This window comes from Molothrus ater, chromosome 14 (assembly GCF_012460135.2).
Source record: "Molothrus ater isolate BHLD 08-10-18 breed brown headed cowbird chromosome 14, BPBGC_Mater_1.1, whole genome shotgun sequence".
Lineage (NCBI taxonomy): Eukaryota > Metazoa > Chordata > Aves > Passeriformes > Icteridae > Molothrus > Molothrus ater.
Genome location: NC_050491.2, coordinates 749,261 through 775,758, shown reverse-complemented (window position 1 = coordinate 775,758; position 26,498 = coordinate 749,261). Strand labels below are relative to the sequence as shown.

Here is a 26,498-nt window from a genome sequence, read left to right as displayed (position 1 = left end):
GGGGAAGTGGTGGAGGAAGCAGAGGGATAACAGAGGGACTGGTGGGTTACTGTGACTCTGCCACCTGCAGGGTCCCTCTCCCCAGCACTTTGCCAGGGGACACCTGGCAGAGCCAATGCAGCTGAGGTTTCTGGAGAAGCCACCACCCCTCAGGGCCAGGCTGTCCTGTTTGCCCTCTGCAGGCACCAGCTGCCACCACAGAGAGAAGAGGCATTGAAATGGCCACAAGTCCCTCCTCAGCACTGCTGCCAGCAATTCCTTTAATTTGCTCTGGCTTATCTCACCAACCACGCCATGGCCATAATGCCACCACAGCCCTTCAGCACCCACCTCTCCTTCCAACCACACACAATCCGAGTGGGATCTGCTGCCTTCTCTGCTATTTTCTCATTTCCTGATGCATTTCAAAGTGCTCTGTACTTACCCACATCCATTAAAGCAGTGATTCAACTGGGAAAAAAAACAGTCCTGGAAAGCACAGCAGCAGGATGGCCTTCCGAAGGGGAAGGCACCTGTGACCACACTGTGGCTGATGCTGTGGTGGCAATTGCAGCCCAAGCGCCCATCAGGGATGCTCTGGGTCACATTCACTGGCACAGATCCCCAGAGAAGCTGTGGTTGCCCCTGGATCCCTGGAAGTGTCCAAGGCCAGGTTGGACAAGGCTTGGAGCAACCTGGGATAGTGGAAGGTGTCCCTGCCATGGTAGGGGGTGGAATGGGATGAGCTTTAAGGTTCCTTCCCACCCAAACTATTTTGTGATTCTATGTCTGAGAGAAGTGCTGGGGTCTCTGTTCCATTTCCAGAGCCTGTGTCCCGCCCTCAGCTCTGGACCAGCAGTCTCCTGGCTCGGGCCACTGGCCAGGTTATCTGTGAGGTGGCAGAGGGCAGAGTGGACACCATCACCTGGAAGAAGGATGGGCAGCCCCTTCTCCCAGACAGACTTTCCCAGCTGTCCAGCAGCCACAGTGTTCTGTACCTGAGGCCAGCCAAGAAGTCAGACTGCGGCTCCTATTCCTGCAATGCCAGCAACAGGATCAGCTGGCAAGAAACCTCCCTGGAGGTCACCATTGAAGGTCTCATTACCCACTGCTCCTCCTGCCCTCCACCCTTCCCTGGAGATGTCTCAGAGGTTCCATCCAATCCCTCAGCCTCCATCGCCCGTGGTGTGGCCGCCCTTCCCCAGAGGCGGTGTCCACATGCTGCTGCCAGGAGCTGCCCATCTTGGGATGATCAGCAGCAATTCCCAGCCTCTGATCCCACCAAGGCACAGTCCTTGCAGGAGACTGGTCGTTCCCTCTTGGGGAAGGTCCAAAACGATGGCCCTTGGCCAAGGGGATGCTGAGCAGGACACGGGCAGGAGGGTGGTCAGGAAGCCTGTGGGGAGCACCCACCCCAGGCTGGACATTGCATGCAGTGTATTTGGCCACCAGTTGGCAAATAAATGAAATCAAATAAATGGAATGGAGGACCCCTGCGGCCACCAGAGCCAGGGGCCTGGTCCTGCTGATGTCCCATCTCCTGCCCCTCGGGGTTGCTCTTTTCCAGGTCTCTCCCATCGCTTGAAGCACACCTTGAGGATTGCAGTGATCGCTGTGGTCTTCGCTGTTGTCTCAGCGTGGGGACTAATTATTCCTGTTTGCCAGTCTGAAAAGCTTAGGATAAGTGAGCTGGGGGGAGCGGGACCCCATTTCCCTTGTCTGGTGGGGGAGAGCAAAGAGGATTGCTCTGGGAACACCCAGATCCTGGGATATCCTACAGCATCTGGGTGGGGATGGGCTGCACCTAACCACGAGGAAGGGGTGATGGCTGACACGGGATTCCCAGGGCTCACAGCAGTCACCTCCCTCTGCTCTGGGTTTTTAGGGGGGGAGCTCTGGAGGTGGCTCAGCTCCTACACCTGCGGGCTGGTGTGCATTGCCTGCATCCTGGATGGCACCGCTGGCATCCTCTGGATGTGGGAGGAAGGTCAGAGGGGGCTGTGGGGAGGTTTGGAGGGAGGGGGGACAGACCCCATGGGAGATGCAGAGTCCAGTGGGGCCCAGAGAGGAAGGCAGTGAGGGACAGGGGAGTCATGCCATGGAATGTGGGGGACAGACCTGTCCAGAGCAATACATGATCCATGTGTGATCTCCATTTATGATCTCCATGTGTGATCTCCAGGTCTGGGGGAGCCTGGATCACCACGTGCATTACACACCGCCCCCCCCCCCACCCCAGGACAATTAATACAGTTATTCCCCTTTTCCCAGAGCCCTTTCCCAGGATGAGTCCCAGCAGGACAGTAAAATGATCAGAGAATGGAGAGGCTGCAAGGAAAGTCTGGAAGTCAGAAGAGGGTGGGGGAGGGATGTAATGCCCAGGTGTTGAAGGGGGTGGGCAATGGAACATCAGGGTCTCTGCCTTGTCCCGTTGTCTTTCAGGCCCTTCTTTGGCTGTCATATTGCCCGAGATCACCCTGAGCTACCTCAGCGTGGTGAACTTCCTGGGGGCCACCACCGTGATTTTCCAGCCTACGCATTTCAGCCATCTGAAGAGCAAAAAGGGTGAGCGGTCCCACCAAGGATGGACCAAACTGGTCCACAGGGAAGTTATTCTGCCCAAAACATCCTTCCTAACATTTTAAAATGAGAACTCCTGTGCTGACTCAGGCTGGTGGATCCCTTACCAGTGCCTGGTGAGGCCAGCCCTGCACCAACACCTCTGGGCACTGACTCACATCTCTTTTTCCTGCGCACCTCTGCAGCACAGCGCACCATGGGCTACTCCGCGCCAGGGGCCGTGGTGGCCGTGGTGCTGAGCAGCACCTTCCTCATCAAGAGCATCTACCACCGCCACGGTGAGCAGAGATCCTCCAAGAACACAGCTCATGAAATCCCCACATCTCTTCAATTCAGCTGCTAGGCCTCCAAGAACAAACCCAACAAACCAGGAGATTCGGGGAAGTGAAATTTTGGCGGGAGCAAAATCCGGTATCAACATCGTCCACTTATTTTATTTTCTATTTTTTATGTGTTTGTGCTTTCATGGTGGCAACCTGCCTCCCTCGTTTCCCTGCCCCTGCCGCTCTCTCCGGCGGCAGAAGAAGGATGCACGGAGTTCATGGACGTGACCGTCCTGGTGTGCAGCGCAGCGGCCGTGTCGGCCCTCCCGCTCCTCGCCATTGGCCTCTGCTGTAAGTCTGCTCCTCCTTCCCCTCCAGCCCCTCCCAACGCCTCGGGGTCCCCGCACCACCCAGCAGCCACAGGAATTGTTTAAAAGTGGCTTTTGTGAAGCCCCCGTGTTTAATGGTTCCCACTGTTTCCCTCCCCTGGGAAGCCCCAGGGACCGTACCCCAAACACAACACCCCAGGGAGTGCATCCCAGATACAACACCCCAGGGACTGCATCCCAGATACAGACATCCCAGGGACTGTATCCCAAACACAGACACCCCAGGGACTGCATCCCAGAACACAACACCCCAGGGAGTGCATCCCAGATACAACACCCCAGGACTGTATCCCAAACATGACGCCCCAGGGACTGTATCCCAGAACATGACACCCCAGGGACTGCATCCCAGATACAACACCCCAGGGATTGTATCCCAAACATGACACCCCAGGGACTGCATCCCAGATACAACACCCCAGGGACTGCATCCCAAACACGACACCCCAGGGACTGTATCCCAAACACAACACCCCAGGGACTGCATCCCAAACATGACACCCCAGGGACTGTATCCCAAACACAACACCCCAGGGACTGCATCCCAAACACAACACCCCAGGGATTGTATCCCAAACATGACACCCCAGGGACTGCATCCCAGATACAACACCCCAGGGACTGCATCCCAAACACAACACCACAGGAACTGCATCCCAAAAAACAATACCCCAGGGACTGTATCCCAAACATGACACCACAGGGACTGCATCCCAAACATGACACCACAGGGACTGCATCCCAAACATGACACCCAGGGACTGTATCCCAAACACAACACCCCAGGGACTGCATCCCAAACAAAACACCCCAGGGACTGTATCCCAAACAAAACACCCCAGGGACTGCATCCCAAACATGACACCCCAGGGAGTGCATCCCAAACATGACACCCCAGGGACTGCATCCCAAACACAAGACCCCAGGGAGTGCATCCCAAACACAAGACCCCAGGGACTGCATTCCAAACACGACACCCCAGGGACTGTATCCCAAACATGACACCACAGGGACTGCATCCCAAACACAAGACCCCAGGGACTGCATCCCAGATACAACACCCCATCCTTGGTGTCTCTCACACCTTCTCCTGATCTGGGACAGATTTGTCTTTTGCACATCACACGACGCAGGGCTGGAGCAAGGACCGTGAAGTCTGTTGGATGGACAAAGCCAGGTAGGTCCTTTGTTCCTATTTTCCACATAAATTCCTATTTTCCACATGAATTTGCACATCTTGAAGCAAAAGAAGCAGGATATGGAAACTATCCTGTGTTTTAGTTTAAGGCCCAGACCCCAAGAAAGATCCAGCCCAGCACTGCCCTCTAGCCCCTAGGTTCTTGCTGGGTTCAGGGGGAGGCTCTGGTGGGGTCCCCATCCAGCAAAGCACTTGAGAGCCCACTCAAAACTCCCCCTTATGGCCTCAACTTGAAGTTTTTAAGGCTTCATTCCTCCTGGATTCATGGATTAACAGAGTGGTTTAGGTGAAAGGGAATTCTAAGATTATCCAGTGCCACCCCTGCCATGGCAAGGACACCTTCCACCATCCCAGGCTGCTCCCAGCCCCAACGTCCAACCTGGCCTTGGACACTGCCAAGGATCCAGGGGCAGCCACAGCTGCTCTGGGCACCCTGTGCCAGGGCCTGCCCATCCTCACAGGGAACAATTTTGATGCTCAGCATGTCCCCCCTCCTCTTCCTTCCAGGTCCTTTGAAATGTCTCAGCCAAGCACCAAGGACACCATTCCCTGCTGAGATCCATCTCGGTGTCTCTCACTTGGTTAAGCCAGCCCAAGCCTTCCCCCAGATTTAGTGGGTTCAGGAGTCTCAGTTTTTGTTCCTCTGTCATCTTCATAATAAATGTCCACGAAATTAACCTGATTCTGCCTTTTTTAATAATAAATCAGACCCAGGGGAGGCCAAATGCACATTTCTCCCTTTATTTCTGCAGAAAACCAAAGCCTGAAGTAGAGTAGCAGCTGCAGGAGTCTCTCACTGGTTTATCTTTATTTAATGTTTACAACAATTTAGAACTATTTGTGGAAGATATACCTAGGAGTAGCATGAAATACTTTTCTGGGAGTAACCCTGTCGTAACTTGAAATAGATTCTGGCTTTACCAGTAGTAAAGGCGGAGGAAGGACATGAAGGCACAAAAACCAGGGTGGGAGGAGGTGGATGCTGTCAACAGCTCTTCCTCAGGTCCATCCCAGGGCGTCTGACACACTCTGGGATTTATTTACTCCGTAAATTGTACTCAGCCTGTGCCAGAGGCTGTTTGTCCCGGCTGTCACAACTCACTGAGCTGTTTCCTGCAGCCCAAGGGAGCCTTTCCCAACCACAAACAGCTGCTGAGCACAGCCCTGCACCCAAAGGCCCCCAGATGAACCCCAAACCTCCCTGAAAAGCACCCCTGGGGCAGCCCTGACCCAGCTCCTTGGAAGGCAGCTCCTCCCCAGGCACTGCCAGGGCAGCTGCCAGGCTCCCATGACTCAGGGAACAGGGCCAGGTTAAAAATACCCTCACCCCGATTTGGAGCAGAGTTGTTGGGCTGTTCTTAACCCCAGCTGAGTCCACTGAGTCCCTCAGGCAGTCATTGCCACAGGAGCAGGTGAGGGAGGGGATGGGAATGCAGGAACCCCTCGAGAGGAAGGGATCATCTCCCAGAGCCGGACACCAGGACAAATCCAGCATTCCCAGGCCTGCCACCAGCCGTGTCCCACCAGGGGCTGATTCCTACCCCACTGCTACCCCAGGCTCCAGCTACCCCAAGGGGGCATTTCCCACCCTAAACATCACAACAATACCCTCTGGGGTAACACACACTCTTTATTAGCAGCAACAGACATCAACAAAACACAAAGTCTCAAAAACCATTCACAGACAACTCCCCAAAACATTTAGAAAAGTATTTCTTGTAAAACGTGTGGCTACCTTTTACACCCTCAAGTGCAACAGAGAACATGAGAATCTGCCCTGCAGCTTCCAACAGGGCTGGAATCTCATTTATTCCACCCAAACTCCTCTGCTTCCTTTAATGGCTCCACAAAACCCAAGGCTGAGATGGCCCCTTGCTAACAGCCCCTGAATCTCCCAGTGATCTCTCCCACAATTTTCCAGTTTGCCTTTGAGAGGACCCCAGCCTGATCCAGAGATGCTGGGGACTGGCTCAGGGAGGGCCCTGGACCTGGGATTGTCCCCTCAGATTAAAAGGAGGTGCAAATGTCCCGGGGTGACCAACAGTGGGGTCCAGCACCTGGGAAAGCATCCAGGTCTCTCCAGGCTGGGGATGCCTGCTCTGCCTCCAGGCTCAGCTGAAGGAGTGACATGCAAAGCCTAGGAGAGCCCTGCAGTGGCAGCACGGGGAGGGAGGGGACAGCAGGGGACAGGAGCAGGGCTCCCTGTATCTAGCCAGGCCAAGGCCGATGTCACCCGCAGGAGCAGCAAATGGGAAGGACAAGCTGGCACCAGCGCTGGTGCTGGGAAGAGGAGGGGATGTCCCCAAGGATATCCCCAGATCCTGCAGAGCCCAGGGCTGGAAGAGATGGGCTCAGGAGCATCCCCACCTCAGCCAGCTGCAGGGATTTCCTTGGGATCTGCTTTCAGAAACTGAACTCCTTTGCTGCTCCCCCATTCCCTGCCAGCTCCCGCTGCCTCCGCTCCCTCCAGCTGCACACCCAGCACAATCCTGCCCTTTCTCCTCCCTCCAAGGGTCACACGGAGCAGGATGCCCAGAGCCTCAGCCCCTGAGCCCCCTGGCAAAACCCTGGCACAGCAGGACAGCAGAGGCCCCGGGGAGGCAGGGCTGGCACTGCAGCACCTCCCAGCAGCCCCAGGACTGTGGATTTGCCCAGCGGGGACAGTGGCTCTTTCCTGAGCCAAGAGCCCATCGAGGCCTCTGGAGGAAGCCAGGAGGATGGAGGGAGGGAGCAAGTACATCCCTCTCCCCAGGGCTGCACAACAGGAAGAGCAGGACAACATAGAAATAGTCCAAACCAGTGTTTCCCAAGAAAATATTTGCAGGTTCTGGCAGCTTGAACATTTCACAGGTGAGCCCAGGACAGGCTGGAATGGGATGGAATGGGATACCTGGCACTCCCAGCTGTATCCATCACCAGGGTCACCAGGGAAGGGAACAGCAGGGTTGACCCAGCTCTACCTGCAAGGAGAGAGGGCCTCACGTGAGCCATGTCCTGGGCACTTGGACCCCTCCAGGACCTCAGCCTGCTCAGGGTCCCACACTGGCAGCGGCAGCACCAGGAGGTCTGGACTTCTGCCCTATTCCAGATTCCAGGAGCTACCTTGGCCAATTTATCTGTCTGGAGTTCCCTGGGTTCTGGCAGCACAAGACACCTGAGAGCTCCTTGTTTGTAACCTGCCACCTCATGGGATGGGTTTTCCATCCTTATCCTCTCCATCCTTACCCTCACCCTCCAGAAAGCTCCAGTGAACAGCCTGAGTGTGTTTGTGGTCACAGAGAGGGAGTGATTTCTGAGAAAATGTCAAGAATCACTTGCTTCCCACAAACCTCTGGAGTATTCAAAAGCCCACCCATTATTCAGAGCTAAGGTAACCAGGAGTGTCAGGCTCTGGGTGGAGGAATCAGGAATATTTCCAGAGTGGGGATTAAATAGAGAGGACAGCAAACCCTTTGAACCTCCAGGGTGGGAGAGCAGCCTCTTACTAGAGAGGCTGGAATAGCACCCTGAGCTCTCCTACTTCTCCAGCTCACTTGGATCCAGCCAAGGATAAGTTTGAGCTTGTAGAGAGAAAATTTTGGCTGAAGCAACCCCCCAAGAGGGGGCTGGAAGCATCTTACCAACAGTTGTCACATGAGTTCTCCTTCTCCCTTCTCTGGCACCAGACAAAGACACCTGGGGACAAAGCAGCAGCATCAGAAAACCCCAGAACCATTTGGGTTGGAGGAACCTTCAAAGCCCATCCAGTTCCAACCCCTCCCATGGGCAGGAAGAACTTCCACTAGCCCAGGCTGCTCAGAGCCCCACCACCATCATCATCCACATATGCCAGCATGACCTCCTTGGACTGGGGACCCTCTGCTGGAAACAGCAGCTGTGACAAAACCCAGCCACTGCCCATGGGATGCCAGGGTGGGAGAGTCAGGTCCTGGCAGGGATGTGCCACATGGGACCCTTTCACCCACCTCTGGTGGCCACAGCACCCACCAGCCAGAAACCGGGCAGAGTCACCTCAGCACCCACCTGCCCACCCCAGCACCCACCTGCAATCAAGCCGATGATGACACAGGTCATGACCACAGGCAGCACCACGTTGGTAGAATCTGCAAAGGGAAGAACTCAGACCCTCTGCACCAGAGCAAATTTAACCCAAATTTAACCCACCCACAGCATCCCAGCAAACCTGCCTGCTCAGCACAGGCAGGGAGAGAGAATCCCTTTTCTGGGGCTGTTCCCCTGTTTTTTTCCCAGGGCAGGGGAAGGAATGCACTCACGGTGGACCTTGAGCAGGAAGGAGGTCTCATTCTGGCTCACGGCGTTGCTCACCACGCAGGTGTAGTAGCCGCTGTCGCTGATGGACACCCGCAGGATGAAGAGTGTGGTGTTCTCCACAAACTGGATGCGCTCATTTCCCACAAGCAGCTCCCCATTTTTCTTCCACCAGTAGGTGTCTGCCGTCCCGTGCACCACGCTGCAAACCAGTTTGGTGTTGCCTCCTGCCTTCACCAAGGAGTTGCCCACAATTTGTGGCGGGGACAGCGGTTCTGGGAGAGGCAGAGGCAGCGTCAGCGCTCAAAGCCGTGGCAATCCCGGCTCCCAGGCACGGAGGAGGGTTGGCCGTGGCACCACTCACCCACAACGTGCAGATGGAACCAGGCCGTGGCCTCCTCCTGGGCCCTGAGGCGGTAGAGGCGGCTGTCCCCGCGCTGCAGCACCACCTGCAGCGACAGGTTGGACTCGTTGAACGTGGCGCGGTTCTCGTAGAGCCGGGACACGTTGGGGGGGTGACGGAAGCCGTAGGTGAGGATGACCCCCTCCTCCGAGCCCACTCGGTACTCCCAGGCCACGGCCCGGCTGCCCCGCAGCGCCGGGGCCGTCAGCAGCACGGTGCAGCCCACGGCTGACACCAGGCTGCCCGCGGCCGGGCGCAGGTCGGCCGAGTAGCAGGGAGCGAGTGTGCGGGCTGGAAGAGAAACAGGAGTCACGCCACAGCCGCGGGGATCCCACCTCATCCACCTGGGAGGTGCTGCAGGAGCCCTTCCTGCCTCAGCTGTGGAGGGAATTATTTATAGAATCATGAATCATGGAAGGGTTTGGGTTGGAAGGGACCTTAAAGATCACTCTGTTTCATGGCCAGGGACACCTTCCACTGTCCCAGGCTGCTCCAAGCCCAAATGTCCAACCTGGCCTGGAACACAGCCAGGGATCCAGGGGCAGCCACAGCTGCCCTGGGAAACTTCTGCCAGGGCCTCAGCACCCACACAGGGAAGAATTTCCCCCAGTATCCCATCTAACCCTGCCCTCTGGCAGCGGGAAGGCATTTTCTCCTTGTCCTGCCCCTCCATCCCTTGTCCCAAGCTCTCCTGGAGCCCCCTTAGGCCCTGGAAAGGGCTCTGAGGAGCCTGGAAGGGGCTCTCCTGGATCCTTCTCTTCTCTGAACACCCCCAGCTCTCCCAGCCTGGCTCCAGAGGGGCTCTGGGCCTCAGAGCAGCTCCGTGGCCTCCCCTGGGCTCTCTCCAGGTCCCTCCTGTGCTGGGCCCAGGGCTGGGGCAGCTCTGCAGCCAGGGTCTCACTGAGGGGCAGAGGGGCTGAATCCCCCCCTGCCCACGCTCTGGGGCTAAAGCCACGTTGGCCGGGCCCTGCTGAGCTTTTCACCCACCCACAGCCCCAAATCTGTCAGCAGAGCCATGGAAATGCTCCCTCCTGCTTTAGGGGGCACAGACGGAGCTGTGGGACCCCCGAGCACAGCCCCCCCCCCCACCCCCCCCTTCCCGCGGGCCCCTGCCGGGAACCTGCGCTGAGAGCCGAGAAAAGCCGCAAGTCCCTTCCCGACCTTCCCCTAAAAGCTTTTCTCCGGGATTAAGGCGCGCCCGAGCCTGGAGTCGCCTTCGCGTCTTAAATCAGGCGCCAGGAAAAGCTTCCCAAAGCCAGGAGTGGCTCCATGAGGGGGGGGGACAGGGGGTCCCGCCCGCCTCCCCCCACGGCCCAGTTCGGCCAAACCTGCCCAGAACGGCCGGGGCAGAGCCGAGCACCCGGACGGGACCGACCCGTCCCGGCCACCCCGGCCCCGGGGCTGACACTCGCCTGTGACCCCCGGGGCGGCCGCGGCGCTGCCGGGGGCGAGCAGGAGGGGGAGGAGGAAGGGGACGGGGAACATCTGCGGGGCCGCCGGGCGACAGCTCCGCCACCAGCCTGGGGCAGCTCCTCTGGGCGGGACCGCGCGGGGCCTGCCCTCCGCCCCCTGCTCCTCTCCTCCTCCTGCTCCTCTTCTCTTTCCCTCTCCTCCCCTCCCCTTCCCTCCTCTCCCTCCCTTTCTTTCCTTCCCCTCCTCACCGACTCGTCTCTCTTCTACTCCACCTCTGCTTCTTCTATTTTCCTCCCGCCTTTCTCCTCCTCTCCGTTCCCCTCTCCTTCCCTTCCCCTCCACTCCTTTCCCTCTCCCGCCTCTCCTCTCCTTTGCTCCCCTCTTCCTCTGTTCCTCCTTCCCCTCCGTCCCTCTTCCCTTTACAGGACTTCCAAACCCAACACACAGAACCCCCCAAGGTGCTGCCTCCTCCCGTCCCTCCTCTACCTGCCACGGTGTAAAACCCCCAAATCCCAGCTCGGAGGCACCGGGGGAATGGCCTCACCCTGTTCCCTCTCCTCAGGATCCCACCTCAGCCACAAAACCCGGGGCTTTAACCATTTCCTGGAGCAGCCCTTCCAGCTCCCGGCAGGGCTGTGGGAAGGACGGAACACGGCTGGGGCGCTGCTCCTTCAGGAGATTCAACTCGGAATCTCCAGGCGGGATCGGGACAATGTTTTTCTCCTTCCCCAGGAGGTTGGGCAGCTTGGGAAGTGCGGGGGGCTTTGTCGCAGGGGAAAAAAAAATCCCGTGGGGATGTTCTCCGGGAGGACATCAAGAGGAGGAACGGGGACACAGGTGTGGGCAGGCAAGGCAGGAGCCCACGCAGCCATCCCAATCCCACTAGAGGGAGCGAGGAGATCAGCTGTGCCAGGAGCCGCTGGGACCGGGGAGCCCAGCCCAGGGAAGGAGCTGCAGCAGAATTTGCCTCTCATTGCCTGTCATTGTGTCTGTCATTGTCTGTCCTGTCATTGCCTGTCATCCATCGCCGGAGTGCAGGGACGCTCCTGGCCGGGGCGTGGATGTCTCGGGAGCTGCTGTCCTGCCTTGGGATGTTACAGAGGCTGCTGCTCCTCACCCCTCCAGGGAAAGCTCGCATGTCCAGGGTTTTACGGGGCTCCTCCATCCATCCTGTCCCTGCCGAACTACCACCAGCAGCGCAGGGAGCGCCCCTGGGTCCCCACAGAGCCCTTCTGCTCCTCTTTTCCCTCTCTCCCTATGCCTTGGCTCCCAACCTCCACCAGCCAGAGGCCAGGAAGGGCTGTGAGGATCAGCTTGTGCCCGTCCAAGCCAATGTCCTGTCCCACTTGGGTGACCACCCATCCCTCCATCCCTCCAGCTGGCACGTGTGAGCCTGGAGCAGCTCTGGAGCAGCTCCGATGCCACCAGGCAGGGAATGTCTCCACCTCCTCTGTGATAACAGGGACAAACAAACGCTGGCCCCAGCCCGCGGGCAGGAGACAGCCAGGGAAGGGCTGGGGTGCTCCCAAGGTTGGAGGGAGGAGGTTGGACGCCTGAGCCTCCCGCTGGAAGTGCGGTGTGATGAGGAAGAGGTTTTTCCCAAAAAACAGCACAGGAACTGATGGGTTCTAATCGAAAGACAAACATCTGAGGGCACATTCCAGGGAGGTTACAGCAGCTCCTGAGCCGCACGCGATGACTTCACATCGCAGGGGCTGCCATTTCCTAAGGGAGGACCGTGTGGTCAGCCCTGTTCGGAGTCATCAGCTGCCGAACCAGCGCCGGGCTGGGCTGAAAGGAGCCAGCCCTGGGACCTCCCCGGGAGTAGCATCCTGCACTGACCCAGCTCAGGGGGTCTGCCTTGGCCATCCCAGGAAACATGGAGAACAACTAAAATTGCACATTCCACCATCCTGCCTGAAGCAAACTGAAGCGAATCCAAGGGACAGGCTGGGAAATCCCAGACACAGCTCCACGTCCATGTCGGCATCTCCTGCCTAGTTTCTCCCATCCCAGACTCACTGAGAGCACCAGGAAACCCCAACAAACCCCTCTCCTGTTCCCCTGCACTTGCTCTGCACCACGGGCCACTGAGGAAACAGATTTCCAGGCTCTGCCTGACCCGGCTCTCCCAGTGCACAGACCAGGAAACATTAGAAGTGAAAAACAACTCCTCAGCCAGGATTGAGGCATGCTTTTCCCCCTGGCCCCCACCCAATTTTCTCTGCACAGCTCCAGTTCTGGTCTGCCCTGACTCACAGATCAACCTTCTCTCTCCAAGAGAGCAGGCCCCAGGCTCCAGTGTTCTGATTGCTCCTGGTTTCCCTCTGCCCCTCAGCAGAGCTCAGCTATGCCCCTGTCCCATCCCATGGAGCAGCACAGAGAGCAGTGGTCCCAGGTTCCTTCAGCACAAACATCTGTGTCCCAAATGGCAAAGAATTGTGGAATGGTTTGGTTTGGAAGAGATCTGAAACCCATCCCATTCCACATTCCACCCCCTGCCATGGACAGGGACACCTTCCACTAGACCAGGCTGGCAGCTGTTCCCCAGATGTCCCCTTTGCAGCTCTTCCCCCCTCACCTGGCTCAGCAGGTCCTGAGCCCTTTACCTGAGAACAACCAGGAGGGTTGAGTTGTCAGGGGATTTTTTTAGACACCATTAGTCACCTCTTTTCCTCCCAGATCAGCCCCCTTCTCAGACTCCATGGAAGACATCTCGCCCTGGGGAAAGATCTCCGTGCCAGGGCAGGGATGGGGCGCTGGCACTGGGTAGACACTGAGCTGGCAGAGAGGCAGGGAAATCAGTCCTGAGCCTGGCAGATGCTTTGGGGTGGGAGATCCCCTGCTCTGAGTTCCTGGGGCTCAGAAGAGCCCTGGCTTCATTGTGCTTCTGGGGACACTGCAGGGTCAGACATCCTGGGGAGGGGACAGTCCATGGGGCAGCCACCTCCATGATGGTCTGGGGGCTGCTGAGCTGGCTGGGGTCTGGGCTGAGGCCACCCACCCTCCCCAGGGCCCAGCAGGACAGGAGAGAGCAGTTCTGCAGGGATATCAGTGCTCCTGTGCTTTCTCAGGTCTCACTTTCATTTCACAGGTAACAGCACCTGGAGCCACAGACTCACCTGAGCACGGAGCCGCCACGGCAGCACCAGGGAACAGCAGCTTGTCCCATCTTTCTGCTTTCCAACCTGCTCCACGTTTCTATTGTGGAGCAATGGGAATGTGACCCAGCAGCAGGACAGAGCCTGGGGCTCAGCAGGGATGGGCAGCCCTGTGCCCAGTCCAGGAGGGCAGAGTGGGCACGGCCCCCCCAGGAAGGCCTCCAGGAGATGCTCAGCAGCTCTTGCCCCCCGTCCTACAAACCTGCACCTCTCTGAGCCTTTGCTGGTGGCCAGAGCTGATGTGAGGCTCATCACCAAAACCTGGCTCGGGTCGTGTCATCCAGCCCTAAGACCCTCTGTTCTCAGCCCTGGGGTCTTCTCACCTGGGGTCACCCCAGAAGCTCCCACACTATCCTGTGATGGTGGCATGAAGCATATTCATAAATCATGGAATGGCTTGGGTGGGAAGGGACTCTAAAGCTCACCCAGTGCCACCCCCTGCCAGGGACAGGGACACCTCCCAATGTCCCAGGCTGCTCCAAGCCCCAACGTCCAACCTGGCCTTGGGCACTGCCAGGGATCCAGGGGCAGCCACAGCTGCTCTGGGCACCTGTGCCAGGCCTGCCCCCCTCCCAGAGGAGAATATGTTCCCAATATCCCATCCATCCCTGCCCTCTGGCAGAGTGAAGCCATTCCCTGTGTCCTGTCTCTGTGTACCCGTGAAGTGACTCTCTGGGGCTCTCTGGGGACACGCACCGTCCCCGCGGCCCCGCTGCCTCTCGAGCCGCAGCGCTGCGGCCACCACGGCCCCCGCTGTCCCCTCGGTGGCCACGGGAGACCCCTCCCCTTCTGCCACAGGCCCCGCCCCCCTCCCCGCCCCCCGCCCCGCCCCGCCGTCCGTCCGTCCGTCCCGCCGCGCTCGAGCCCGGGGCAGCGGGACCGGGACCGGGCCGGGCCATGGCCCCGCACCCGCCCGGCGCCGGGCAGTACCTGCGCTCCGACAGCGGCGGCTCCGACACGCCCATGCTGGCCGAGGGTGCCGCTGCCGGGCCCACTCCCGGCCACTGTCCCGGTGCCGGTCCGGATGGCGGCCCCGGTGCGGCGCGGGGGCAGCGGCGGCGGCGGTGCGGGCCGCTGTGGGGCAGCGTGGCCGTCATGGCTATCCTGGCGCTGCAGATCGCCTCCACCACCGGCCTCTTCGTCTACTTCACCATGGCCATCTCCAAGGTGAGCTTTGTCCCGGGACCGGAGCGGGGCTGCGGCCCCGGGAGTCGCGGCGGCTGCGGGAGGGCTCTGCCCGCTCCCGGACCTCTCCTCTGCCCGCCGCTGGTCCAGGTGCGGGCTGCGGGGTGGGCACTGCCCCAGCGCCCCAGGGAACCGCGGCTCCAGATGTGGATTGGGGGGGTGGGCACTGCCCCAGCTCCCCAGGGAACCGCGGGTCCAGATGTGGATTGGGGGGGGTGGGCACTGCCCCAGCTCCCCAGGGAGCCGCGGGTCCAGATGTGGATTGGGGGTGGACGTTGCCCGAGCTCCGCCCGGAGCTGCAGATCCAGCTGTGCAGGCGTGGGCGGAGGGGTGGACACTGTCGCCGATGCAGATGTGGAGAGACGGCGCCTTTGTCCTGGGCCCCGCCTGGAGCTGAGGCTTGCACTGCGAGAGGGGGGCTCTGCCCTGCGATCCCATCGCAGTCTCCAGCCGCAGATGGGGGTGCGGGGGGACTCCCCTGGGCTTCAGGCCCCACTGACCCCTCGTTCTGGCTTCATCTCTCCCTCCCCCCATTCCCATCTCCTCTATACTCCAGGACTCCCCAAATCCTCCTCACCCCCTTTGTGAGATGCTGGGACCCCCATTCCAGCAGCTCTTTGCTTGCTCCAGTGCAACCCCACCAGCTGTGCTGGGATCCCGCCATTCCCTACTCCCACGGGGTCAGTCGGGCAAAACCACTCCCAAACTTGGCTGTGACGGTCTGATCCTTTCAACAGCCTCGCCAGCCCCTCCCTTCAGCTGCTGATTCCGACCCACAACAACCCTTCAGCAGAGGGAGGGAAACGCCAGTCAGGAGATCCATGAGTAGAGGGAAATTCGGAGCTGGCAGCAGCTCCGTGGAAGCCGCCCTCATCCCTGAGGGTGCGGCAAGAAAAAAAAAAGGGTCCTGCAGTGCCAGACATTCCACAAAACACACCAGAGACAGGGAAGAAGGATAAGCCCTGCCACGGATGCAGGGCGAATAAACAGCCTGTCTGGATCCAGCGGAGCATCCTTCGGAGTGGGCTCCAGCCCTCCTTCGGGCTTTGTCTCCATCCCTGGGTCACATGAGGTCCCGCTGTGAGGGATTTACATGAAAGGCGGGGAGAGGAGGGGAATGTGGAGACACAGCCCCAAGGAAGAGGCGGAGGGAGGAGAAAACCGCTGAACTGGAACAATTTGGGCTAATTTCAGCGGCCGGTCACTGGATCTGTGCTGGCAGTAGGGAGTCAGTCCTGGAGCCCCTTCAGGCCCTGGAAGGGGCTCTGAGCTCTCCCTGGAGCCTTCTCCAGGTGAACACCCCCAGCTCTCCCAGCCTGGCTCCAGGGCAGAGGGGCTCCCGCCCTCGGAACAGCTCCGTGGTTTTCTCTGGAGCCGCTCCAGCAGCTTCCCGTGCCGGGCTGGTCCCGGTGCCGCGGGCGGGCACGCGCCGCAGCCAGCCCGGGGGAGCTGCGCGGGCGGCCCTGCCCGGACACGCACCCGCCGCGGGCACCCCAAGGGAACAGCCCCATCCCGGGGGAATGCGCTGCCACCTGGGCGGGCAGCTGTGTGCAGGAACAGCCTGCGAGCCCTCCCGCAGCCCTCCCGCGGGGAATGGCCCGGGGCAGGGCCGGCCGGGGGACCAGGAGGGCAGAGATGAACCCAGATCTGACCTCACAGCGCTGTGCTGTGGATACAGAGGCTGAACTGATCCCAATATCCTGGTTGTTCTCTGAGCGCCCGGGTGCTGGAGGAGCCGGGCTGAAGGAAGCTGCCCCCTGCTCACACCCCAGCAGGATCCCAGCTGCTCCCTCGCTCTGTCCCAGTTTGCCATCACGCTCTCTTTCCGTCCCAGCTGAAGTCCCAGGCTCCGGGCAGCGCAGAGGAGCTGCGGTGTCTGCAGGTGCTCAATCAGCAGCCCGAGGGCTCCAGCCTGGAGAAGCTGAGCAGCAGCCAGGGCTGCCTCAAGCTGGCCAGCACCATCAAAGCCTATGTGGCCACGGTGAGCCTGGGACCAGGGGCGGATGGGAGAGCTCCTGGTTGTCCCTGTGCCTCAGTTTCTCCATCTACCTCACCAGAGCAGTGGGAGGGGGGAATAGCCAGGATGGTTCAAGGTGGGAGTGGGACTCAAGCCCTTCATGGGGAGGAGATGGCAGGGCCCAAAGACAGCGTGACAGGGAAGGTGATGGAGGCTTGGAGTAGGAGCTCAGGCATGGGGAACCCCCGTGTCACCTTTAACCAGGGAACTTTCTCTTCCCTGTGGCACAGGTGACCGAGAACATCATCCGCAGGAGCGCTGTGAAGGGTGAGTCCCTCCTGGGCCAGAGCCTGATCCTTGGGAGCTGTGATCCATGGAAACTGTGACCCAGGGAGCTGTGACCCAGGGGAGCTGTGATCTATGGGAGCTGGGATCCCAGGAGGCCAGCAGGGGGTGGCAGGGGCAGCCACTCCTGGGGCAAACTGGTGCTGTAAGCTGGGGCAGGAGAGGGGAGAGCCAGGATTGTCACTTGCCATGACAGGCACACGTTCCAGGAACGGGCTGGGGGATAGCCATGTTCATTTGTCCAGAGGCTGGGGAAGCAGGGCCGTGGCACTCACAGATGTGTTGGTTGATGATTGACAAGACTTTTCCATCCCTCAATAACCTTTTGCTCTGGTAGGTCACTGGGGCATTCCCTGCCCTGCTGGCATGGGTCCGGGTGGCCCCACACTTCTTACAGAATCTGTCCCTTTCCTGCAGAGGCCTGGCGGAACTACTTCAACACCTCGGAGGGGCAACTTCCTCCCAAAACAGCTGGGAAACCCTCAGCACATCTCACCCTCCGCCCACAGAGCCTGGCTCAGGATGGTGAGTTGGGGAACCCCTCTGGGCACTGCTGGGTCTCCAAGATGGGAACAGGAGAGATCAAAGGGCAGGGGACCAGAACAGTTTGACGGCTGATGGGGAGAGGTGTCTCCTGTTCACTGCAAGACCACCAAGCTCCAGCCCTCCAAAGCTGGATAAGGGGGAAGGAGTCAGAGCCACCCCCTCCCCTCGTGTGACCGTGTCAGGTCGCTCCCTTCAGCGACTCTCCCTTCCTGCAGGACGCTCCCAGCGCTCCGGGAATCTCTCCCAGTCGTGCCGCCACGCCATCACGCACTGGGGGCACGGCAGCCTGGTGTCCCACGTGCAGAACATGACGTACCGGGCGGGGCGGCTGCGCGTGGAGCAGCCGGGCAAGTACTACGTGTACGCGCAGATCTACTTCCGCTACCGCGGCGCCGGCCGCGACTCGGGCCCGCAGCTGGTGCAGTGCATCCAGTGGCAGCCAGCCCACAGCCCGCCCGTGCTGCTGCTCAAGGGCGTGGGCACCAAGTGCTGGGCGCCCGAGGCTGACTACGGGCTCCACGCGCTCTACCAGGGGGGACTCTTCGAGCTCAAGGCCGGTGACGAGCTCTTTGTCTCCGTCTCCTCCCTGGCCATCGACTCCAGTGACGCAGCTGCCAGTTACTTCGGGGCCTTCCGGCTCGACCTGTGACACCCCCTCCTCTCCCACCTGCCCTTGGACAGCGGCCAATGGCCCGGGTGGCCTAGGGTTCTTATGGCTGATTTGTCCCTTGTGGTGAGGGATGAGCCAAGAAGGACACAGGGGTGGCTGCCTGCAGAGCCCTGCTGTGCTCGGTGCCACCCTCCAGCCGTCAACCAGGAAGGGTCTCCAAGGGCCTACAGGGGACATGCACAAGGAGGGACATCCCAGCCCTGGTGGCACAGCACCTACCAACAGCTCCCTGCAGCAGGAAAGGCACCAGGGCCATATCTGCCACTGCAAGACAAAGTGTCCCCATGGCAGGGTGACACCCATGAGTCTGATGCTACCTTGGGCAGGGGTGTGGGTGCCAGGACCTGGGGCTGGAAGCACCCCGGGACACAGGGCTGGCACCCCTGGGGCACACCTTGTGGGGATGGGGCAGGTCCAGTATCGGCCTCTGAAAGGGAACGAAGGAGTTTCAGTTTGGGAGAGGAAAGCCTGGGGCGACAGCTGCGATGGCTGCAGGGAGGGCAAAGGGCAGGACCGTGACACCGCAGCAGTCGCCAGCCCTGGCACCACACCTGGCACGTGGCACTGGCGCACGTGGTGACCAAGCCAGGCTGCACAGGACCAGGAGCTCAGCACAGCTGCTGACCAAGCACCTCTTCCCGTGTGGATTTTGTCCTCTCCAGCCCTCATGGACAGCACAGTCCCCACTTCCTCACACCTCCAGCCCTGGCAATCCCTGCAGGATTCCAGCTCTGGGTGAGCACAGTGGTCACAGCAAGACCTTGGAGGGACCAAACCAGCCCTGGGGTGATGGACACCAGCCCAGAGGCCAAAGGTGGGTTCAGACAGGGCAGAGCAGGGCCCAGCTGGCTCAGCCCATGGACACTGGGTGGGCACAGCCCCCTTCTCCAGCTCCCCCTGTACTCTCTGTATCCTACTAAGACTGGGGGGATTTTACACAGTGGCAGTGTGGGCTGCCACAGGCATGGGGCTCCCAGGGACGACAGAATAAAGCCTTGTACTCCAGCACAGGTCTGACCCCTTTGCACCCAGGACACAGCCCGGACAGGGTGAACCCAGAGCCAGGTTGGAGCAGGGCTGGGGCACTGCCAGAGCTCCAAACAGAGCCCAGCAGAGTCTCCTGCTCATCCTGCACCCACAGCACCTCCAGGGGCTCTGCAGCTGACAGCCCCCATGGACATCCGAGGCAGTCCCAAGGGGATGTGTTCTTGCTTCTCAACCCAGAGCCTTCATTCCCACTGGACTCAGCTCCTACAGAGATCCCATGAAATCTGAGCCCATCCCAGCTCCTCCCCTGCACCCATCAGCTCCCAGGGGGTCCCAGTGCTCCTCCTCTTTGAGTCTGGGATTGCCAAGTCCAGCCCAGGATGCAGCCAGGCCCCGGGGTTACCGATGGGCTGTTCCTGGGCTGTTCCTGGGCAGCTCCTGCTGTCCCTCCTGCAGCTTCCCAGGCCTGACTCCCAGCCCTCCACATCGTTGGCCGGGGCTGGGGGCTGAGCCAGGCAGTTCCCACATGCCCCCACCCCCAGCTGCTGGACATTCCCACTCTCCAGCCCCCATCTCCTGCAGGCTCCTGCCCCAGGGGGGTTGATACAACCCCCACAGCACGGTGCCACCCTGGCACCTGCACACAAGCACCTGGACCGGCCCCAGTGCAAGGGAAGGTTCCCCAGCTCATCCCGAACCGCCAAAAGCTCATCCAAAGCCAGAGAGCACCAAGAGCAGCCTCCAAAGGGGTGACAGGGCTGATCCCCTCTTGGCAGAGCCCCATTTTCCCAGTCCTCTTGGAGGGATGGAGGGAGCTGAGCTGAGCCTTGGCTCTGCAGCACTTGGCCCTGGAGCACACTGAGCTCTTGCCCAAAGCAAAAAAAGCACTCCAAACCCCTCCATTCTAAAACCATCCCCTCGCCTCCAGCTCTCATCCCCCCTCCTGCTGTCCCAGCCACCTCGGTGACCCACAGCAGGGCTCTTGACATCCTGAGGTCTCAAACACCCCCGGGAGCACCGAGCTTATCCTGCCTCTGGCAGCAGCCATGGGAGAGCAGAGCTGAAGCAGGGAGCAGGGGCTACAGGAAATGCAGCAGGTGGTTCCAAGATTTCCTTTGAAAGGGAGTTTAACACAGCCCAAGGGAGCCAGCAGAGGCCGTGTTTGCCGTGGAGGAAGAAGGGAAAGCAGTGAGTGGGGAGAGCTGGGCTCGGTGCCAGCGGGCAATGGCCCACCCTGCTTTCCTGGAAAGGAGAGGGCTCGTGGGTGGGTGGATGAGAGAAGGAGAACTCCAGCAGCATCAGGGCAAAGAGCAGCCTCAGCCTGTCTGGGGAGAGCCCTGCTGGAATTCCTCACTGTGAGGAACTGGCACAGGTTACCCCCAGAGCCTCAGCCCCTGTGGCCTCTCTGCCTCCCCCACTGCCCTCCCTGTCCTGGTGCTTCCAGCAGAAGGACTGGACACCCCCAGCCTGGCCAGGGCCAGGCTCCCACCTGGACAAGGGGATCGGCCACCAGCAGGAGAACCCAGCAGCATGAAAACCTGGCCTCCACAAAAACTGCCTGAGGCACCTGTGCCAACAGTACCTGTCCCAGGACGTGCTCCAGGACAGAAAGAACAAAGTGTGGAAAGACCTGGATGAGGACACACCACTGTTCTCTAAGGAAACAAAATCTGCTGTGCAAATGGAGTAAAGTACTGAAGATTTCTCATACAACTTTTCTGTTATTGTTAAAATTGTTTATTAGAAATTACAACTCACTATTTTAACGTGTGTATTGCTGACAAGTTCACTGTAACTCCTGCTCAAAAGCGAAGTCAATGGTCCCTAAACCAACTCTGCAGCCTCCTCTGCCAGCACCTCCCTCAGGCTGGGGAGAGCCACAAGAATAAACAACTCCCCATTATCCCTTCTGACCCTGTCCCCCAAAACCGAGCACTCCAGCTCCCCAGGCAGCAGCACATCCCTGCAGTGTCAGAGCCTCAGAGCCTCCTGGCCCTTCCTTAACACCTCAAGCTGAAGGAGGACAGGGTCAGAAGGATAGTGGGGAGAAATTCCCTGTGAGAGAGGTGAGGCCCTGGCACAGGGTGCCCAGAGCAGCTGTGGCTGCCCCTGGATCTCTGGCAGTGCCCAAGGCCAGGCTGGATGGGGCTGGGAGCAGTCTGGGATAGTGGAAAGGTGTCCCTGCTATGGCAGGGGATGAAGCCAGACGAGCTTCATGGCTCTTCCAACCCAAACCATTCCAGAATTCTGCGATTCCCTCCTGCTCTAACCCAGCCTAGGAGGTGGGGGGTGATCACAGCACTGATAAAATCTGCACACTGACCTGATTTCCCATGGCCTCGCCCTGTGGATTCAATCCAGACACAAAGTGCTTCCTGCAGTTGCTGCCAAAGGACCCTCTTATCTCCACTGCCGAGGAGCTGCTGTTACCTCGGCCCAGGGTGTTCATAGCCCTGAGCTGTCGTCTCTAAATAAATCCTGGGCCAAAGGCTCTTTTTTTCCTTCTTTGTTGTTATAAACCAGCTCATTGCTATTTCCAAGTCTCCATCCCTGCCCAGACACGATCTCGTTTTACTTTCAAGTCCCCAGCCTGGCTCGAGTTCACAGAAGGGAGAGGAAATCCACGCCAAAATCCACGTCACCCCGGCAGGAAATCATTCCTTGGGACACTGTAAATAAAGCACACAAAGAGAGGCAGCAGTGGGATGTGGTGCGAGCCCAGCATCGCCCCTCGCTCTGCCCCAGGGCACCTCACCAGCCACCGCTCCCCCGAGGGGAGTTCAGCCTGAAAGAAGAGGGAAACAAAACAGAAGCCTCTTTGCTACAGCACGAAGGATTCATGGAGCTCCTTAAGCCCTCAGGAAAGCATTGATGCTGGGGCGCTGTGAGCGAGCAGGGGAGGCAGGAGGCTCAGCGCATCCCTTGAGGAATCCCAGACGCTTTGGGTCGGAAGGACCTTGAAGGGCCATTTAGTGCAGTCCCATCCCAGCTGTGCTGCTGCCAGCCCCTTTCCCGCGGCCCCACTGAGACCCCAGAGGAAAGAAGGGGATTTCTCTCCTTTCCAGGAGCAGTTGTTGTTCCCGGTGCAGCCCGTGGCTCCCAGCAGCAGCGGGGCCGTTCCCCGCTTCCCTCTCGCTCTCAGCAGCCCCGGCCCCGGCTCTGCCCGCGGCGGAGGGAGCTCAGCACAAGGGAAGGAAGCGCTGAGCCAGCTCCAGCCGGGTGCGGGCCTCCCGCACCACTCACCATGCTTTCTCCTTTTATTCCCCCATGAAACAAGCTGGAGACATCGGGAAGGAATAATTCCGCATTTAAAGAAAATGCCTCATTTTGTGTCCTGTTCAAATCCCTGCACTATTCCACAGAACCAAGAAATCAGACTGCTTTGGGTTGGGACTTAAAAGATCAGCTCAGTGGGATGCTCAGAGTCGGCTCCCTGCAGTCCCATCCTGCCCTTCCAGCATCTGACAGCCAAGTGCATCCAGCCTTTGTCCCAGAGAGGTCACCAAAGTCATGGGCCATAAATGGGATATTGCAAACCCTTCCCCTCCCCCCGTCCTTCCAAGTCACTTATCCAGTGGATGCAGTGGATGGACCTCTCCTGCTGTCCTGAATCCCCGTCTGTCTGTCTGCCGAAGGGAACCACAGGGCTCCTCCTGGAGTGAAGCAACGGAAGAGCAAGAACTGGACTGGGCAAAGCCTCTCTCAAGAGCTGCAAGTTTGGCACCGTGAGGATTCCAGATCCTGCTGGTACCCAAAGGGAGCCTCCCTAAAGCCCGGCCCTACTGGGCTTTCCCTGCCCTTCCCACTCCCACCCTCCCGGACTGAACTTTCTCCAGACAGCATCCCCAGGAAACACCTCCCACTGAAAAAACCATCCATGGGACAGACACAGCAGCAGCTGAGGAGAGCCAGGAGCTGCTGGGTAGGTGTTCCCTGCCCCAGGCTCCCATCCCCATTTGGCAGAGCAGCTGCAATTCCCTCTGACAGCTGCTCCCTGCCCTCCTTCCCCAGGAGCAGCTGGAATGAGCCACCAGCCAGCTGGGATGGTCCATCTGGCATAACCCTGCACATGGGTTTCCCTTTGGGCACCTTACCTTTGCACTGGCTGCTGCAGCCTTCCCACAAGGAGAGGAATCCACTCATGGATCATGGATCTAATTGAAGCAGGACCACATTTCCCAAAGCTGGGACCCTCCTGAGGATAGTAAGGTGAGGAGAAAATAGAAAAGCTTTGTGTTTCTGGTATCCCAGGTGTGCCACAGGAAGAGAAGTACACAGGACAGGCATTCCCAGAAAGGAGCTCCCAGGGGATTGGGAGAAGGCAGCTTCTTCCCTGAACTCAGCCCCCACCCCCAGGAGCATCCACCTGCCCTCCAAACAGAAAAAAAGGGCATTTAAAGGCAAAACTGCTGCTGGCACGGGCTGAGGCAAAACATGAAGAATTTCCACCATCTCTGGCTGCACAAAACCAACCCAGACCAATCCAGGCATTTATTTCCCAAGCAGAAGGAACTGGATCCATCAGTGACATCTCTGAAGCAGCTTTGAGCTCTACAAGGATTGAGACATCAGGTGGAAGCAGCAGAGCAGGGACTGGCTGCTGGATGGCTTTGGAAGATCAAGAATCTGGCTTTTGTTCCTTGGAAAGACAAGGAATTTGTTTGTATCAGAGAGATTTTGAGAGGGACCCAGCCAAGTCAAGCCAGAAGTCCCCACTGCCCACAAACATGGAACTGAGGCCAGGATGAAGAGCATCAGTCTCCCAAGGCATCCAGAAGCCTCCCAAATTCCAGTAAATGGGCACAGTTTTATTAACAGGAGAATCATTTGGTCAGCACTGGGACAGGGACTGAGCACAGGAGGCTGTGGTGGAAAGGGTTTCTTGCATAGTTGTTGGCCAAAGGAGACCTGGGAATTCCCTGCTGGGAATCCTGGAATCCTCCAGCTGAGATCCAGGGACAGGAGCAGGGAACAGCATCTGTGCCCCAGGCACTGGGCTCTCCAGCGGGACAGGGTGAGGAGGAGGCCACCTGTGCCACATCCAACACCACCGGGGTTTGGGGAAGGGCAGGAATTCAGGACTCAGCCTCTGGGATTTCAGTGCTCAAGGGAAATCAAAGAGAAGGAATCCTTGGGAATGGATCAGAGAAAGGCAGCAGGATAGGAAGACACCTGTGAACTCTTCCTATCTCCTCCTTGGGGTTCTTCTGACAAGGCAGTGGCAGAGTAATTAATATATTCACTAATTAATCAAAACCAGCATCTTCCCAATCAGAAACTGGGCCCCATTTTAAGGAGATCTGATGGGGGGTAGGGGGTTGGTTTGCTGGGGCTTTTTCCTTCTTTCAGCCAAGCAGCCTTTATTTTTCTCTCCCCTATTTTGGCTTCCCAAGGTTGTGATTTTTCCCAAGGGGACAACTGGGAATACACCACCCTGAGCCCAGCCCTGTCCCTTTGCCACCACCTGAATACTGTGTGCAAAACCATCCTGCTCCTTCCACACCTCTGGAAGCGCACAAACACCTTGGCTTTTCCTCCCCACATTCATAACAGCAGTTCCAACAAAAGAAGTGGAGGAAATACAATTCTCTAACATTTTGCTTTTACTCCTTCATGGAACCTTTCCGACGCAACTTCACAAAAGCAACGTAAATAAAGTCTCTTTTTTCCTCTTCTAAAAAGAAGATCATGTTCCACAGATTCCATAGTGCAATTTGTTATCTGGTAGAAAAAAATATCTTCTTCAGCTCCATGGAGGAAAATGCTGGAAACAGTTCCATGGTCTCAATAAAAATAGGAAAGTCTACCCAGGATGGGCTAGAAAGTTCCAGGTATGTGGGACACACAATCCCTACAGTCTGCCTCTAGTTGAAGAGGATGGAATCGGGGTCCTGGTTGGCCATCTGTGCAATGTGCTTTAGTACATCCTTTTTGGTAATGATCCCCAGCAGCTTCCTGGAAAATGAAAAAACGCTTTTAATGCACCCACACTGCCAGAAGGGGCCCTGGCAGGGCCACTTGAGCCCCTTGCAGGTGCTGAAGAGTCTTTTGGGATTCAAAGTGACACCCCACAGAAAGTACTGCACCCTCTGAGGGTGGTAAAACACTGACACAGGCTCCCAGAGCAGCTGTGGCTGCCCCATCCCTGGAAGTGTCCTGGGCCAGGTTGGACAGGGCTTGGAGCTGGGCTGTCACAAGTGCCTTTGCCAGGCAAGCCCTGCTCCAGGATCCAGCCCCAGCTGGATCCCAGTCCCCTTTGTCCTGGAGCAGAGGGGGTTCTGGCCCCAGGCCCCAGGGCTCCTACCCGTTGTGAGTGACCAGGCACTGGCGCAATCCCAGCTTGCGGAAAATGTCCACCACGATCTCCATGGGCGTCTCGTCTGTCACCGTGAAGGGACTGAGGTCCAGGATGCTCCTGAGCTTCAGCACAGATGGGGAGCTCGGAGGCAGGGGGGGACAGTAGTCAGTGAAACAAATAATTGAGGTGCTCACGATCCCATCCTGCTTCTTCCGGGCATTTTCTGCAAAGAGAAATATTTGAATCAGTATCAGCACTCTTTTCCTTTTCCACACAGAAGAGCATTCCCATTCCTCAGCTCACATTTAATGGCCTTAGAAGTCCTTTCCTTCCCTTTGCCAGAGCTGTTCCCACCCAAGGACGGTGTGATGGGTTTCCAGCCTTTCTTCTAAGCGAACCATGAATCATTAAGGTTGGATAAGATCCTTAAGACCATCAAGGTTAACTTATGGTCACCATGGTCACCATTAACCCATGTCCTCAAGTGCCACACATTTTTTTGAACACTTCCAGGGATGGTGACTCCAGGGCAGCCTGTCAGGACTGGACAACCCTTTCCATGAAAATATGTTCCCCAATATCCAACCTAAACCTCACCTGGGCACAACTTCAGGTCTTGTCCTGTCACTAATTACCTGGGAGAACCTCCAAGATCTCCAAATTTCCACTGCAGGATCAGCACATCAGCTTTGCCCAAAGCCAAGGCCGTTGCATCTCATTGTACTCTGGCCAGGTAAATACAAGTTCTGGAGACCTTTTAACTTCCCAGTTTTTAGAGGAGGTAAATAAAATGCTTTGTACTTTTATGAGTCACTGATTTGGGTCCCATGCAGAGCAGTTAAAGGATTATTTTTA

The 26,498-nt window shown here is 58.4% G+C and overlaps 3 protein-coding genes across 11 annotated transcripts in view; 1 reads left to right on the top strand and 2 right to left on the bottom strand.

Annotated features, from left to right (window-relative positions):
- Window positions 1–6,021: 6,021 nt before the first annotated feature.
- On the bottom strand, window positions 6,022–9,433 carry LOC118698701 (HEPACAM family member 2-like). The gene is made up of 5 exons (XM_036402183.1): window positions 9,043–9,433; window positions 8,684–8,953; window positions 8,453–8,512; window positions 8,030–8,084; window positions 6,022–7,369 (listed from the first exon to the last, which is right to left on the bottom strand). The coding sequence occupies exons 1-5, from the start codon at window positions 9,419–9,421 to the stop codon at window positions 7,366–7,368; spliced, it is 768 nt and encodes a 255-aa protein (XP_036258076.1). The 5' UTR covers window positions 9,422–9,433; the 3' UTR covers window positions 6,022–7,365.
- Window positions 9,434–14,518: 5,085 nt separating this feature from the next.
- LOC118698562 (tumor necrosis factor ligand superfamily member 10-like) lies at window positions 14,519–21,111 on the top strand. The gene is made up of 5 exons (XM_036401939.2): window positions 14,519–14,822; window positions 16,675–16,821; window positions 17,088–17,124; window positions 17,560–17,667; window positions 17,904–21,111. The coding sequence occupies exons 1-5, from the start codon at window positions 14,553–14,555 to the stop codon at window positions 18,335–18,337; spliced, it is 996 nt and encodes a 331-aa protein (XP_036257832.1). The 5' UTR covers window positions 14,519–14,552; the 3' UTR covers window positions 18,338–21,111.
- A 12-nt stretch (window positions 21,112–21,123) lies between these two features.
- The window catches only part of LOC118698561 (H(+)/Cl(-) exchange transporter 5), a 30,193-nt gene continuing 24,818 nt past the window's right edge, over window positions 21,124–26,498 (bottom strand). For 6 of the 9 annotated variants that reach the window (XM_036401933.2, XM_036401938.2, XM_036401936.2 and 3 more), the window contains 2 exons: window positions 25,650–25,866; window positions 23,822–25,300 (listed from right to left, as the gene is read on the bottom strand). In XM_036401933.2, the coding sequence (XP_036257826.1) occupies window positions 25,210–25,300; window positions 25,650–25,866 (308 nt within the window). In that variant the 3' untranslated portion in view covers window positions 23,822–25,209. Of the gene's footprint in view, window positions 23,541–23,821; window positions 25,301–25,649; window positions 25,867–26,498 lie in introns of those variants that run through there. The other 3 variants (XR_004981912.2, XR_004981913.2, XR_008508611.1) reach the window with 3 other exon arrangements.

What these genes read in the sequence shown, in the direction of transcription:
- LOC118698562 (XM_036401939.2), top strand. Translation starts at nt 14,553, where the DNA reads ATGGCCCCGCACCCGCCCGGCGCCGGGCAGTACCTGCGCTCCGACAGC. An exon ending in TCAAAGCCTATGTGGCCACG is followed by an intron (nt 16,822 to 17,087) that starts GTGAGCCTGGGA and finishes CCTGTGGCACAG; the next exon opens with GTGACCGAGAACATCATCCG. An exon ending in ACAGAGCCTGGCTCAGGATG is followed by an intron (nt 17,668 to 17,903) that starts GTGAGTTGGGGA and finishes CCCTTCCTGCAG; the next exon opens with GACGCTCCCAGCGCTCCGGG.
- LOC118698701 (XM_036402183.1), bottom strand. Translation starts at nt 9,421, where the DNA reads ATGAGGTGGGATCCCCGCGGCTGTGGCGTGACTCCTGTTTCTCTTCCA. An exon ending in CTTCCTGCTCAAGGTCCACC is followed by an intron (nt 8,513 to 8,683) that starts GTGAGTGCATTC and finishes TTCCCTTTGCAG; the next exon opens with ATTCTACCAACGTGGTGCTG. An exon ending in CATCATCGGCTTGATTGCAG is followed by an intron (nt 8,085 to 8,452) that starts GTGGGTGCTGGG and finishes CTTTGTCCCCAG; the next exon opens with GTGTCTTTGTCTGGTGCCAG.